This window comes from Cyprinus carpio, chromosome B19 (genome assembly GCF_018340385.1).
Source record: "Cyprinus carpio isolate SPL01 chromosome B19, ASM1834038v1, whole genome shotgun sequence".
Classification (NCBI taxonomy): Eukaryota; Metazoa; Chordata; class Actinopteri; order Cypriniformes; family Cyprinidae; genus Cyprinus; species Cyprinus carpio.
This window is the reverse complement of record NC_056615.1, coordinates 6,526,251-6,542,440: the sequence shown is the minus strand read 5'-3', so window position 1 is coordinate 6,542,440 and position 16,190 is coordinate 6,526,251. Positions and strand designations below refer to the sequence as shown.

The 16,190-nt window shown below is 37.7% G+C and overlaps 2 protein-coding genes across 2 annotated transcripts in view; both read right to left on the bottom strand.

The window, feature by feature from the left end:
• Positions 1–16,190, bottom strand: part of LOC109085447 (atrial natriuretic peptide receptor 1-like) — a 1,054,061-nt gene that overhangs the window by 785,576 nt on the left and 252,295 nt on the right. The window lies entirely within an intron of this gene.
• On the bottom strand, positions 205–4,007 carry LOC109112273. The gene is made up of 5 exons (XM_019125248.2): positions 3,644–4,007; positions 3,065–3,253; positions 1,253–2,945; positions 939–1,131; positions 205–804 (listed from the first exon to the last, which is right to left on the bottom strand). Exons 1-5 carry the CDS (start codon positions 3,915–3,917, stop codon positions 556–558), a joined length of 2,598 nt encoding a protein of 865 aa, XP_018980793.2. The 5' UTR covers positions 3,918–4,007; the 3' UTR covers positions 205–555.

Here is a 16,190-nt window from a genome sequence, read left to right as displayed (position 1 = left end):
CTTAGCTAAAGCAGACCCTTATGCTTGCTGACCTTGTTTGGAATCTAAAGATAAAACACATTGCAGGTGCACTTTGTTTGTAGTTCACAAACACATTGAATGTGAATTTCAAAGGAATTGATCAAAATGCTTAAGTGCCCAGCAATAAAGAGAGATTCATATCTTTATTATCATTTTTATTATTCATATATTTATTAGTATCTTTATTACAATATCAGCTTAAACAAAAATTATACACTGATTAAGACATAGCTCTTCCTTAATATAACATAGGCTATTTGACTCTGGCAAATCATGAAATCACTAATATGGGTTAACCAATCAATGGCTGCATTTAAATGTCAATAACAGCTAACTGAGCAGTGCAGTGTAACAAATGTAAATGAACCCATCTTCCTATGTCTATATACAGGCCAGTGTTTCAGTTTCAGTTGCTGTGTCCATGCCAGAGTCCATGTTTCCTCACTTCTCTTTTACTTTTGTGACATTTCAATAATCTGTTCTTGGGTTCAGTTACAAGCCATTATTCTACACATTACTTGTTGGCACTGGCCATCAATATTGAATGTGACTGATCTTCAGGGAACTGCCTGGTATATTCCTGGTCATACAGTGCAGAGCTTTGGGGTAGATTTGAGGATGATGCGCTGGATTGGCTCTGCTGGGTGCAGTTTGTGGTTCCCGAGGAGGAGATGGACAAAAATTGGAGCTGAACCGCACAGGTGTCACAGTGAGCAGAGGCAGTGATACATGCCTTTGCACAAATGATATGCCTGTCAGATGTAGGCCATGCACTGCATTCACCTGTAGGCAGAACAACAACATGTTTTATATTATTATTTAAATCTGTCATTTTATTAATGTTTACTAGAACATGACAAACTATTGTTAGACTCATTATTAATGCTTTAATTCCATTTTGTCTAATGCATACTGACCTGTTGGTATAAATGGGCTGACCGTGCGATGCACAGTCCGCGTGTCTCATCAGTGGAGGCTTGCTTGGCGTCCCAGATTTTGTTCACACTCTGCTGGAAACGGTCAAATTTGCAGAGCTGAGAATGAACTTTTTTGAACTCCAGTCCATCCCTTAAATTTCTGGTTGCCTTGAAATTTCCATCGAGCGTCTTCCTATATAACAGAGAAAACATGCAATGAGCAAAAATTAGATTTTTGTTATGGCACATTGTAAAATGATTTACCACAAAACATATAATCAAACGAACCGTTAGCCAAAGGAAGTTTTTCTTACCTTAATTGCTTCATTTGGACATGTTTGATGTATCTCCGTAAAAGACATCCAAGACGCAGCTCAACACTCTTAAGTGTCTGATTGACGGTTCCTCTGCACAGGTTGTACATTTCAGAGGAAATGTTGTTATTTTGAAAAGCTCGATCCAGCTGCTGGAGGTTGTTTTCTTGAGCTTTGATGTCAATTACGAATGATGGGTCTTTCATGCTTGCATGAAGCAGTTTCTCACCGTCCTCCTCACTGTTCTTCATGTACTGCTCCTCAATGCTGCCTGAGACTGCAGAATCATATTTGCGAGTCTCTGGTTTGTCATACTTCTGAAGTGATGGCTTTACTTGAGTCTGAATTTTGGGCAGTTTCACAGATGAGGAAGGACAGGTGTGGACAGGAGAGGGACTCTGGCGTTCTTCCACTGGCATAGCATAAACTATTGTCTCCTCTACAGGCTGTGAAATCTGAGGAAGAGCAGAAGATCTGACGAGGGACGGACGATGGAAGCTATGAGGAAATGGACTCTGGAGGTCTTTCTGAGCCTCCGTCTCTTCAAATAATGTCTCTGTTCTCTCCATTGTCTTTGCATCAACTTTTGGTTCTTCCACAGACTGTGAAATCTGAGGATGAGCAGAAGATCTGACGAGGGACGGATGATGGAAGCTATGAGGAAATGGACTCTGGAGGTCTTTCTGAGCCATCGTCTCTTCAAATAATGTCTCTGTTCTCTCCATTGTCTTTGCATCAACTTTTGGTTCTTCCACAGACTGTGAAATCTGAGGATGAGCAGACGATCTGACGAGGGACGGACGATGGAAGCTATGAGGAAATGGACTCTGGATGTCTTTCTGAGCCATCATCTCTTCAAATAATGTCTCTGTTCTCTCTATTGTCTTTGCATCAACTTTTGGTTCTTCCACAGACTGTGAAATCTGAGGATGAGCAGAAGATTTGACTGGGGACGGACAATGGAAGCTGTGAGGAAATGGACTCTGGAGGTTTTTCTGAGCCATCGTCTCTTCAAATGATGTATCCGTTGTCTCTATTGTCTCTGCATCAGCTGGTGTCTCTTCAAATGATTTGACGTTTGCCTTTTGCTCTGTGGTAACTTTTGTCTCCTCGACAGATCGTGTGATCTTGGGGAGAGCAAAAGTCCTGGCAAGGCCAGGAGGAAACGGGCCATCAGCAGATGGACTCTGGAGGTCTTTTGGAGCTGTGTCTAATGTTACCACTGGTCTTTCTAGTGGCAACACTTCGACATTTGTCTCCCGTACAAGCTCTTTGACCTGAGGGAAACCAAAATCATCTGCCTTGGGTTTCATAGGAAAGGCAGGCAATTTTTGCACCTTCTGCTGCTGAACTCCAGATCCATTTTGGTGCACATGAGAAACTAAGACGTCTCTGCTCACATCTTGAGCCACCTTGCTCTCTTTCTGAGGTGTCTTGAGAGTCTTCATTTCCAAGCAGTGATCTTGAAAAGCCTTGTTGAGGTTTTCAATGGTCGCTGCTGATAGTTTTAGTGCCTTGTTTGTGGCTGGACTGCAGGAGGTTGATTTGGTGATGCTATTCAACACGTTGATCAGGTTTGATGAGTACGTTGATGCAGTGGTTGAATTTGCCTTCAATTCTGCTACCGTGGGACAAGATGGCAGAGACTGAATGCTTTTAACTACTTTGGCATCCAGATCTTTTCCTGGTTTACCTGAAAAGCAATGCATTTTACACTGTAAGCTACCCTGACACAGCATTTTAGATCACATGGCAACCAAAGAGATTCAAATATGCTTTTTAATGAATGATGGTGTGTGTATGTTAACTTACCCTTTGCCTTCACGGTCAGAACTTTTTTGGAGGCAACCTCCTGCATTTTTCTGAAGCTCTCTCGAAGGCGGCTCACATTGTATGCCATATTGGCCTGGAACTCATCAACGATCTTCTGCAAGTCCTCCAGCCACTCCATGCTGACCATGGATTTCTCCACTTTTTCAATCTCCCATTCCAGCGATTCCTCTGTAAGAAGTAAAACATAAGTACCATTAACTGTTAAGTACAATTAGATTATATTATAAAGCAGATCAATATATGGGTTAGCGTTTCACAATTAATCAAAATGACTTTTAATATTTTTTATTTTACTAGCAATTTTACTTTGACTGGTTAATCAGTTTGCACTGCATTTAAGTACAATTGAATACCAATAAATGCCTAAATATAAATGTCTGATTCATTTGTATTCTTTTATGTATTTGAAGTGCTAGTTTTCAAAGTTTTTTTGTGAGGGCTTGAAGAATCAGGCCAATTAAAGACCATTAACTTGACCACTCTATTTGACTCCCTGGCCAGTGCTCTGAGTACTGAACTACATATGCATAAATGTTTAACTAAAAACAGATTACTAACGTATATAGTTAAATCGCTCCAGCAGTGACTGAAACTCCTCCTGGCGCTCTCGGGCTCTGTACTGAAGGTCCAAGATTTTGTTCAGCAGCAGTTGATGTTTCACAAGCCTGTCAGTATAGTGACCGGAGGAAACTTCCTCATCGGATGAGTCCAGAGATGTGTTCCTCAGCGACATCTCTGACATTTCATCTACAACTGAGGATGATGAAGAGGAAGAAGAAGATGATGTATTCTTGTTAAAAGCCATCTCTGATCCTATATGAGAGCTCTTCATATTCTACAGAGTACTAAGACTTTCAACAATTCTCGTTCACACAGTTCTGAGAGTGATCTCTCGTGAGCGGTTTGATATTATCAAACTGAATTTCTGGTCTTTTATGAGAAGACGATTCAGCAAGATTTTCGTACTCGTTCAGACAGATATTCACTCAGTGTTCACTGATATTACTCGCATAGCAAGCGACAATGAAATAATGTTCCAATTCCAAATCAGGTTTTATAGTGGCCCAGTGTGACGTCATCCTCGAACGTTCCATAATGACGGTTCTGAGTTACCATGGCAACCGGGGACGCGACACATCTCACTCCTCATTGATTGCTCTTGACGGTAAACGGTAAAGCGTTCCCCGCCGACATTTTTGAGATTTGAAATTAATAGGAAATTTTTATACCTGGAATACCTGGTAATAAATACCTGGTAATAAATACCTGGTAATAAAATTTTTATAACGTCTCCCTGTACAGTTAAATTAGTTCTTTAAAGTATCGAATTGTACCTGCTTAATTTAAAGCGTGAGCAAATTATGTTCATCTTCATGAGCAAACATTACATCAGCGGACAGACGAGACATTATAAATATTGCAAATGTCAAATGTCGTTTTGAAATCTGAATATAGGTGCTTTATATGGGCATAACGTAATTCGCTTTGTATTATAGCCTAATTATGTTATGTGTTAAATGTTATAATGTTTTTTTTTTGTTTGTTTTGTTTGTTTTTTTACTGTTATTAGTAGCCGGGTCATTTTTTGTTATAGGCTATCGGACATCAGGCAGTAATGCCCTTTAGGTGACTGGAAATAGCGAAATTACTTCACTCGAGCCCTGCGAACAGACCAGACGTTAGGTAGGGCCGCTTTTATATATAAAGTTTTATATATATATATATATATATATGAAAATGCCAGAGAAGTGGGTTGCTGTTTCTTGTTCTCTAACTGTTTACAAATTAAAAGACAATATCCTTTATTCTACAAATGTGTATTTATTCTTGGATTGAATACTGGTAACCAAGGACCTGAAAGCGAATGAAGGAGAGAAGTTTGATGTCACTTCACAAACTGAGTCACGCCCAGACCAATCTTTTTAGGGCAAGGCAGGTTCATTTAGTTTGACGCTGTAGATAAACTACACACTAACGCTTGTGAGCAGACGAACTAACTTAATATTTTAATTAATTAATTAAATAGAGTAGATGGAGAAAAGGAGAGTGATTTAAGAGACAAGAGTATGTCGGCTAATAGACTTGACTCAGATCAGAAAATATCAGTTTTTCATTTATTGTATGAGGATGTGCACAAATTAAAATCGTGTTAAAAGAATTAAGTTAAAAGAGTTTGAAAAGTGAGAGGATTACGTGTTTAAAGACAAAAACTTCCAGCATCTTCTGCATATTTGAACCTTTTCCAAAAGTGATTCCACGGGTCACATGTGCTGCTACCGGACAGAAACTCTACTATTTTACTTTTTGTGTTGGAATTTCTTAACGACATGTTTGTTTTTGTTTGTTCATTTATTTTGTTAAGCTAAAAAATACTGTTCAAAGGTTTGCAGTGACAGTAAAGACAGTAAAGAAATTAAAGTGACAGTAAGATATTTGTTACAAATATTTTTTGAAATTTGTATTTATTGTATCTTTAGATTGAATGAACAGCACCTTTATACAAATATGACAATTGCAATGATTTGCATGACTGTTCTCTTTACTGGTTTTCATGTATTAACCCTTTTACAAGAACACTTCCTGATACAACGTAACACTGCATTCTGGGGAATGTAGTTAGATAACAATGTTAACAAATACACAACAGTATTCATCAAAGATTCCTAAAAAAAATTTATTGAAGTTTACACAAAAACATAATTTTCATCACTGATGATAATCAGAAATGTTTTATAAGCAGCAAATCAGCATATTAGAATGATTTCTGAAGGATCATGTGACACTGAAGACTGGAGTAATGATGCTGAAAATTCAACTTAACATCACAGGAATAAATTACATTTTAAAATATATTACAATTGAAAACATTTTAAATTGTAATAATATTTCACAATATTACTGTTTTACTGTATTTTTGATCAAAGAAATGTAACCTTGGTGAATATAAGACATGTCTTTAAAAAATCTTACAAAACGTTGTACTGACCTCAAACTTTTGAACTGTAGTTTAATCATACATCAATGAATAAACAACCCATTCTCACTCCCAAAGCGTCAAAAACTGAAGCATGATCAAGCGGCTCTAGCATCACTATGAAGACGCCAAAGGTGCCCCTCGGCGTTACTATATCGATGCACTAGGACTTACATTGCTTTCAGTGGGAAACTTTTGGCGTCAGTACTCAGACGCGAAGGGCATGAGATGTTTATCGCTATGAAATCACGTTCAAGAAGTCTCATTCAGCATACATCGCGATATTTGCCATCACTTTGCATTTGCCACAGGTTGGGTGAGTATATCTATCATGTGACCCGCCATAGACCTTGGATCCGTTTTATATTCATATCAGGTTCAAAGATGTAAGTTGTATTTGTAGTAAAATCATGGTGACAATGACACTTACAATTGTAGCAAATGAAATTTGAAGTTAAAACCCAGTAAACGGGACATTTACCATGTTTTTACCACAGTAACTAGGTTCTAGGTTTTAGGTTCTGTCATTCAGAAACATGGCTTTTCATACCATTGCTATGCTGATGACACTCAACTCTACCTCTCATTCCATCCTGATGATCCATCGGTAGCTGCTCGCATCTCAGCTTGTCTAACAGACATTTCTTGCTGGATGAAGGACCATCACCTTCAACTCAACCTTGCCAAGACAGAACTGCTTGTGGTTCCAGCAAACCCATCGTTTCATCACAATTTCCACCATCAAGTTAGGCACATCAACCATACCTTCTTCAAAAACAGCCAGAAACCTTGGAGTTATGATTGATGATCAGCTAACTTTCTCATATCACATTGCTAAAACTGTCCGGTCCTGCAGATTTGCTTTATTCAACATTAAGAAGATCAGGCCCTTTCTTTCGGAACATGCTGCACAACTCCTTGTTCAAGCTCTTGTTCTGTCCAGGCTGGACTACTGCAAAGCTCTCTTGGCAGGTCTTCCAGCCAGTTCTATCAGACCTTTACAATTAATCCAGAACGCGGCAGCAAGATTAATTTTTAATGAGCCGAAAAGAATACACGTCACACCTCTATTTATCAATTTGCACTGGCTACCAATAGCTGCTCGCATAAAATTCAAGGCATTGATGTTTGCATACAAAACCACCACTGGCTCTGCACCCCTTTACCTAAATTCATTACTTCAGACTTATGTGCCCCTCTAGAAGCTTGTGTTCTGCAAGTGAACATCGCTTGATTGTGCCATCCCAAAGAAGCACAAAGTCACTTTTACGGACTTTTAAATTAAATGTTCCCTCCTGGTGGAATGACCTGCCCAACTCAATCCGAGCAGCTGAGTCCTTAGCCATCTTCAAGAATCGGCTTAAAACACATCTCTTCCATCTTTATTTGACCCTCTAACTTTTTCACTTACTATTTTAATTCTATTTAAAAAAAAAAAAAAAAAAAAAAAAAATCTAACTACCTTTCTAATCTTTTTTGTATTCTATCAATTTTCTTTTCATTTATTATACAATTATAAAAAAAGACCTCTAACACTAGCTTGCTCTATTCTTTTTCTATTCTATCTGTTTTCTTTTTATTTATTATATTATTTAAAAGCCCTTGCTACTTATACTGTGTTTAGGCTAACTGAGACAAAATTATGTCATTAACGACTCACCGTCATGTCGTTCCAAACCCGTAAGACCTCCGTTCATGTTCAGAACACAGTTTAAGATATTTTAGATTTAGTCCGAGAGCTTTCTGTCCCTCCATTGAAAATGTATGTACGGTATACTGTCCATGTCCAGAAAGGTAATAAAAACATCATCAAAGTAGTCCATGTGACATCAGAGGGTCTGTTAGAATTTATTGTAGCATCGAAAATACATTTTGGTCCAAAAATAGCAAAAACTACGACTTTATTCAGTATTGTCTTCTCTTCCGGGTCTGTTGTGAGTGCGGGGGCGGGACAGATGGGGTTGGGTTTGGGGCGGGTCAGAGGCAAGTTAAATACAGTAAGTAAATACATAATACATAATTATTAATAAGAATTATTGTGATAATAATGAGACTTATTCATGTTTCTTTTTTCTTTATCTTTATTATAACAAATTTTATATTACATAAAAGGAAACAATGTGGTGCACGTAGAACATGTAACAAGAAATTTCATGTACTTGAATTACATGGAAACACCTTCATGTTAAATACATGAGGTAAAGTACTTCATGTATTTAACATGAAGGCGGTTCTTGAACCGGTTCTTGACTAGAGAACGTGTCAATCTTTCGTTCGTTATCTGGCTCGGCTCGGTGTTCATCTTCAGTTCTCTCTTCACAGCAGTTCAGTCAGTGTACTGTTTGAGTAAATGAATTACTCCGGGATCTTGGTTTGTTTTAACTCAGAGGGAGTGTCAGCCACATTAAAAAAGTTAACAGCTTAAGTCATTTGTGGATTAATGCTTATTGTAGATGCGAACCGTTTCAAACGATTCAGTTTGAATTGTTGAACTTGTTCAAGAAGAACCGGTTACATCGAGTGATTCGTTCGCGAACTGGATATCACTAAACTGCAGTGCTGTGAACGCACTCACAACAGACCCGGAAGAGAAGACAATGCTGAATAAAGTCGTAGTTTTTGCTATTTTTGGACCAAAATGTATTTTCGATGCTTCAATAAATTCTAACGGACCCTCTGATGTCACATGGACTACTTTGATGATGTTTTTATTACCTTTCTGGACGTGGACAGTATACCGTACATACATTTTCAATGGAGGGACAGAAAGCTCTCGGACTAAATCTAAAATATCTTAAACTGTGTTCCGAAGATGAAAGGAGGTCTTACGGGTTTGGAACGACATGAGGGTGAGTCATTAATGACATAATTTTCATTTTTGGGTGAACTAACCCTTTAAGCCCCTTCCTCTCATAGGCATACAGGCAAAGGCAGGAGAAAATACTTTCAGCTGAATAACACCATTCTCACACACACAATCTATGTGTGACGACTTTGTGTGTGTGTGTGTGTACTGTACTTCAATTCAATCAGATGTCATGAAGTCTTTGGTGGATAGCTGAAGGTGATTGCTGATAGGCTGTGTCCCAATCAGTGGCGCCTGCACAATCCAATCACGTTTGAGAGGGAAACAACAAATTTCAGAGATTTTTATTTTTTGACGTCGCACAATTTTTTTATCGCATAGGCGTTTCGTCCACACGGAATCCGGCGTTTTGGAAGAGTGAAACCGATGTTTCTTGAAACCGGGTCCCAGGGTGGATACATTTGAAAACGCCGCCTTTGCGTTTTCGTCTGGACCCGTATATTTTCTGAAATGAAGAAGTCATCAGCCCACGTCTCGCCCTAATCAGACACCGCTACGTCACGTAATAGCAACAAAAACATGAACAAAACTGAACGATTGTCCTTTTATTAACTAACATTAACACAGATTAATAAATGTATTGTTCCATGTTCGTTTGTGTACCACGCGCAAGGTTTATGCGCATAGTCCAAGTCTTCTTCTTCCTTTTTATTGTATCTCTGTGGCAGAATTACAGCGCCACATGCTGGTCTGGCATGTATACTACATTGTTGTGTGGTTTCGTGTGGACGCGGATATTTCTTGAGACGAGGAAAAAAAAGATCGGATTGGGGTAAGCTCCGTCTCCATGTGGACGGGGCCGAAGAAGTAACAGGTACTTACAGTTATGGATAGAAATGTAGCGGAGTAAAGAGTACAATATTTGCCTCTCAGATGTACTTGAGTAAAGTCATGAGTACTCCCCAAAAATGATACTCGAGTAAAGTACAGATCCCTCAAAATTGTACTTAAGTACTGTACTCAAGTAAATGTACTCCGTTACTGTCCTGCTCTGCCAAATACCCACACTTGCCATATTTGTACATTTCCTTTATTTGCCCCAAGTGAGCATGAAGACCACAGGTGTGTGTTGAACTTTTCATTACCTGATGGCCGTGGTTCCCAATCCTGGTCCTGGAGAGCCCCCAACACTGCATGCTTTTGGTATCTCTCTTATCTGACACACACTTTTGAAGCCTTGGAGTCTTCACTGATGAGCTGATGAGTTGAATCAGGTGTGTTTGAATAGGGAGACATCTCAAATGTGCAGTGTTGGGGTTCTCCAGGACTAGGATTGGGAACCACTGCCTTATAGGACACACTTAAGTGTTTACAGAGATTTTTTTTTTTTTTCAACTTTACATTTTAAAATAAACTTCTAAACGTCTGTTCAGTAGACCCTATTAAAGATGACAATTTAATTTGTGGTGCTTCTAATTAAGTGATAAAAAGCAGTCGCAAATGATGTACAAAATAAATATACTTTTCTGTGCACCAAGAAAACGTGCAACACTTTGTTTTACTACCAAATTATTCTCAATATCTAATTATTATTATTAATATTTCACATACATTGGAAAGGTTTCCCTGACCTCTCGTGAGATCTCGGCAACAACGATTAATTCCAAAACATGATGCATGATGGGATACACTAAGCGTTGTATAGCGCTCCGGAGCAGTATTGGAGATAGTGTGGGTTTAGTGTGTGTTAAAGGCACTGCGCTTTGGCATTATTAAGACCGGGGACAGTCTTGTGTCACGTACACACGCTCTCAAGTGGCTAAGACCGCAAGTGTGGGTATTAGAACAGGGTAAAAGTCTTTAAAATGATCCCTAAATACAGTCACACATCAAAGTCTTAATAATTCAGTAATTCAGTTTAACACTTGTATGATATTGTACAAGCCCCAGGACCGTCTCATCTGACACTATCACAATATTGCTAAAGCAGTCAGATGCCCCACACAGTCAGAAAGTTTATATTGTCCATTGGCTTCTTAATAAATTACTTCAAATAAGCCCCATCAGTTCATGTTCCAACTATACATGATATCTCTCTGCACCTCTGCATTTATGTTTTCATGAGTGAAAATGCTAGTTTGATGTGTCACGTGATATATCAAATCTTTGAGTAATTTGTCAGAACCAGATCAGTTACACTACTGATAACAGTCCTGTTCGCATGTATTCATTTTTAAACGAATTCATATGAATATAGCTTCCTATTAATGACTCGCTTTTAATAATGGATGCATTTAACATTTAATTATACAGCATCTTTGCAGAGGCTGCTTTCATGGTCTAAAAAAAACACACAAAAAAAAAAAAAAAAAAACACAGTAATGTATAAGTTGTAATGTAATGTAATAATATTTCCTTCCTTTCTGTCTTACAGGATTGTTTGCAGATGCTGTCCTTCTTTTCAGGTCTACAGCTCTTTTAAGAGCCAACCCTCACAAACCTTCCTAAAAACTAAAAGAGCTATTACTGAGTCTCAGCTAATTTTGCTATGATCAACCCTTCCCAGGTATATTTGTTTAGAATTTTTTTGAATCAAGATTTACTCATTAAAAACTCTGGTCCGAATCTTATTTTAAATTAATTTAATTATATGTTTAATGAGCAATATTAATTGCACACAGAGTAAGTAGAGATTATCTTGTTTTACAGAAGGGAAGGAAGACCAAGGAAATTATTTGCTCAGGATGAGGAATAAAGATGGCCATCTTGTGCCCAAACGAAGACAGAAAGTCCACTGGTATGTGTGTATTGAAGCAATGCTGTGTTATGTGTTACAGCACTTTATGATAATCTCTCACAGGACTGTTCATGTCAGCCATGATTATTCTTTCTAATATGTTTTTTTTTTTTTTTGATACAACTATTACAATTTTAGCATGTTAGCAAAGTGCGACTGGAACATTTTTAATCTTAAGTTTTTAAAAACCACACCACCTGTTTTCTTAAATAAAAGCATACACTTTTTATAAAAGTGGTTTACATTATTTCATTGTTTTGTAAATGTTGTGTTATAAATTGTGGATTGATAGTTGATTGGTTTGAAGCAAGGCCTTACACTGCACAGACTAAAACATTTGTGAGAGAAGTCATGATCTTTGGAGAAAGATTCTAGAAGAAAAAGACATATTTACTGCAACAAAAGATGAATTCTAGAGTCTCTGAGAACTACACATGCTAATGGAGTCTCATGAGCAAGTCCTTTGCCTATGTAACTTTTTCTTAATTCTTGCATAATGAATTTTTTTATTGCACAGTTTTACTTTGTACAGATGATCTCATCAGCCAAATGAGGGGTTTTGACAAAGTGATGCTCTTGAAAGGAGTGAAAGAAGAGGATGTGGTAAATTGTCTTCAGAGAAAAAGCTTCTCAAAAGGTCTTAAAACAGCCTGAAGAATGGTATGTGTACAGTACTTTAAGGGTCATAGTTGGTCACCCTGCTAAAATCACGCAGAACATTAAACTGTCTGACTGTCCATTAAACAACTTCATCTGAATTGTTTGTGTTTTTTGTTTTACTTTGACCAGTTCTGGGATATGTCTGAAAATGGGATGTTAGGACTGAGAGATCCTCTTTCTGAGAAAACGCAACACCACATCAGTGCTAGATATCAACCACAAAGTGTTTCCAGACACGAGAGAAGGTCACGATGGGGAAATGAAACCAGTTTAGATGTGATGATAAGAAATCATTATTTTCTGAAACAGTATCAAATGTCTTATATGTATCACATGATCTGTATCACAGTTTACTGGATGGGATTGTGTGACTTTGAAGAAAATTTGATCAGTCATCTGTGTGAACTGATTAATAAATGATGTTAATGAATTTTTGATGATCCATTATTATTTTCTTTGAATCTTATTTGTTTTGATGTTACTTTATCAACTTTATATTTATGCGTCAATAAAATGAATATGGTGAATATTGTGTATTGAAAGTTCTTGGTAAATTCATAATTTTACTAGGTAGGCTCATATGTGTTTATTTTATACTTGAAAAACTACATATTATTAATCACCGGGATTATTTTTTACTTAAGACATAAACATTTTTGATCATATTAATGACATCTGGAACAACAATACACCAGAAAGTTATTATTGTATATATTTAGTAACAAATATGCCATTTTTTTGTGAAATAAAGGGAGTTACAAGATGAATTATTTTGTATTACAAGATGGTGCCATGGGCTTTATTGCTACAAACACTTAAGGAATAACTGAGAATGTAGCAGGAATGATCAACGTGGATCTTGTACTGCATTACCAAGAGCATGCACATTACTGATGTCCAGCACATGAGGAGCAGGATAAGGAGGTGAGGACGACATTTTTTACACTGATTTTTGCTATTTAGTCTAAGAATAGAAAAGGGTGGATTGTGAAAACTGTCAGATATAAATGTGACTCAGCTCAGTTTGTTGTCCATGATGAGGAGAATGCATATATGTAGGTTTTACTGCCCTTCTACCTCCAGGGGCCCAGTAGCACCCCCTGGAAGAGCCAAAAACTGCACATTTCAAATGGCTGTAAATCAGAGTCCAATTAACATATCAAAGAGAAAATCGTCAGGATTACTACTTATGCTATGCTGATAAAATAATGTTGGGCACAGTTTTCAGAAATAAATAGAAAGGTGGCATAAAGGCATTTTAAATATTGCTTACTCTAAAATACCAAATTTCAGCCTGCCTCTCAAATATATCATAGAGGTTTACACAATGAACATATTTAGATATCCAGTTTTCCATTAAATATATTATTTCATTTCGTTAATAAAAGTTTTAAACTACATTACCCACAAGCCTCTGTCATTCTGCAATTGTTTGTTTTTATCAGAGTAACTGATACTGTTACCTGCTGATGTTACTTATTTCCTTATTAATAATTTATTTATTGGTGATGTAGTTTGTTAGTTTATGAAGATTGATAGTTAAAGGCAGTTCATCATTGAATTCAGTGATGTCATCATGCAGCTCAGTTCAGTTTACATAGTATCTGTGCAATAATTTGCAATCAAGTCAACGATATCACTGTAAATGAAGTGTCCCCAACTAAGCAAGCCAGAGGCGACAGCGGCAAGGAACCAAAACTCCATCAGTGACAGAATGGAGAAAAACCTTGGGAGAAACCAGGCTCAGTCGGGGGGCCAGTTCTCCTCTGACCAGACGAAACCAGCAGTTCAATTCAGGCTGCAGCAAAGTCAGATTGTGCAGAAGAATCATCTGTTTCCTGTGGTCTTGTCCCGGTGGTCGTCTGAGACAAGGTCTTTACAGGGGATCTGTCTCTGGGAGTCTAGTTGTCCTGGTCTCCGCTGTCTTTCAGGGCTGTAGAGGTCCTTTCTAGGTGCTGACCCACCATCTGGTCTGGATACGTACTGGATCCGGATTGTCCGAACAATGGAAGAAAGATAAAGTGTTAAGGAAAACAAACACCTGCTACATAAAAATGCAGAAATATACCTTTGACAATAGCATGATTCACTTCATGACTGGAACTATAGGGGATGGCTGTGCATGAATATGTCCTTTACTAAAACTCCTGATGAGAACTGATGTTTTTTTATGATAAAAGCATTAGGAAGACACCAAGTAAAGTTTACTGTATGAAGCTTGAAAAAGAGAACACAATGCTTTATCAATACGAAAATACTATTTTTAACTATTGTTGTGATTACTGGTTCGTTATACAGTATATGTATTGCTGGAAGGTCAAAATGTATTCATTATAAGCTTAATTAAAACAAAGTTGCATCTTCTGCAAAAATCAAACCACTGCAAAGTCTAAACACTGATCCAGGGACCATTTCTGTGTGTGTGTGTGTGTGGGGGGGGGGGGGGGGGGGGGGGGGTGAGTCCTTGTGCATGATGGAGAAGTACAGTGTTATCTGCAAACAATCCTGTAAGACAGAGAGAAAGGAAATATTATTACATTACATTACATGCAACTTATACATTACTGTGTGTGGGGGGGGGGGGGGGTTTAGACCATGAAAGCAGCCTCTGCAAAGATGCTGTATAATTAAATGTTAAATGCATCCATTATTAAAAGCAAGTCATTAATAGCAAGCTATATTCATATGAATTCATTTAAAAATGAATACATGCGAACAGGACTGTTATCAGTAGTGTAACTGATCTGGTTCTGACAAATTACTCAAAGATCTGATATATCACGTGACACATCAAACTAGCATTTGTACTCGTGGAAACATAAATGCAGAGGTGCAGAGAGATATCATGTATAGTTGGAACATGAACTGATGGGGCTTATTTGAAGTAATTTATTAAGAAGCCAATGGACAATATAAACTTTCTGACTGTGTGGGGCATCTGACAGCGCAAATGATTTAGCAATATTGTGATAGTGTCAGATGAGACGGTCCTGGGGCTTGTACAATATCATACAAGTGTTAAATTGAATTACTGAATTATTAAGACTTTGATGTGTGACTGTATTTAGGGATCATTTTAAAGACTTTTACCCTGTTCTAATACCCACACTTGCGTTCTTAGCCACTTGAGAGCGTGTGTACGTGTGAATTCGGGGGACTGTCCCCCGGTCTTAGTAATGTCAAAGCGCAGTGCCTTTAACACACACTAAACCCACACTATCTCCAATACTGCTCCGGAGCGCTATACAACGCTTAGTGTATCCCATCATGCATCATGTTTTGGAATTAATCGTGAGACTTTTTGCCGAGATCTCACGAGAGGTCAGGGAAACCTTTCCAATGTATGTGAAATATTAATAATAATTAGATATTGAGAATAATTTGGTAGTAAAACAGTGTTGCACGTTTTCTTGGTGCACAGAAAAGTATAATTATTTTGTACATCATTTGCGACTGCTTTTTATCACTTAATTAGAAGCCCCAGAAAAAAAGAAAAGAAAAAAAAAAAAAAAAAAAAAAAAAAAAAAAAAAAAAAAAAACAAATTAAATTGTCATCTTTAATAGGGTCTACTGAACAGACGTTTAGAAGTTTATTTTAAAATGCAAAGTTGAAACTAAAAAAAAAAAAAAAAAAAATCTCTGTAAACACTTAAGTGTGTCCCATAAGGCAGTGGTACCCAATCCTGGTCCTGGAGAACCCCCAACCCCTCAACTCATCAGCTCATCAGTGAAGACTCCAAGGCTTCAAAAGTGTGTGTCAGATAAGAGAGACACCAAAAGCATGCAGTGTTGGGGGCTCTCCAGGTCCAGGATTGGGAACCACGGCCATCAGGTAATGAAAAGTTCAACACACACCTGTGGTCTTCAT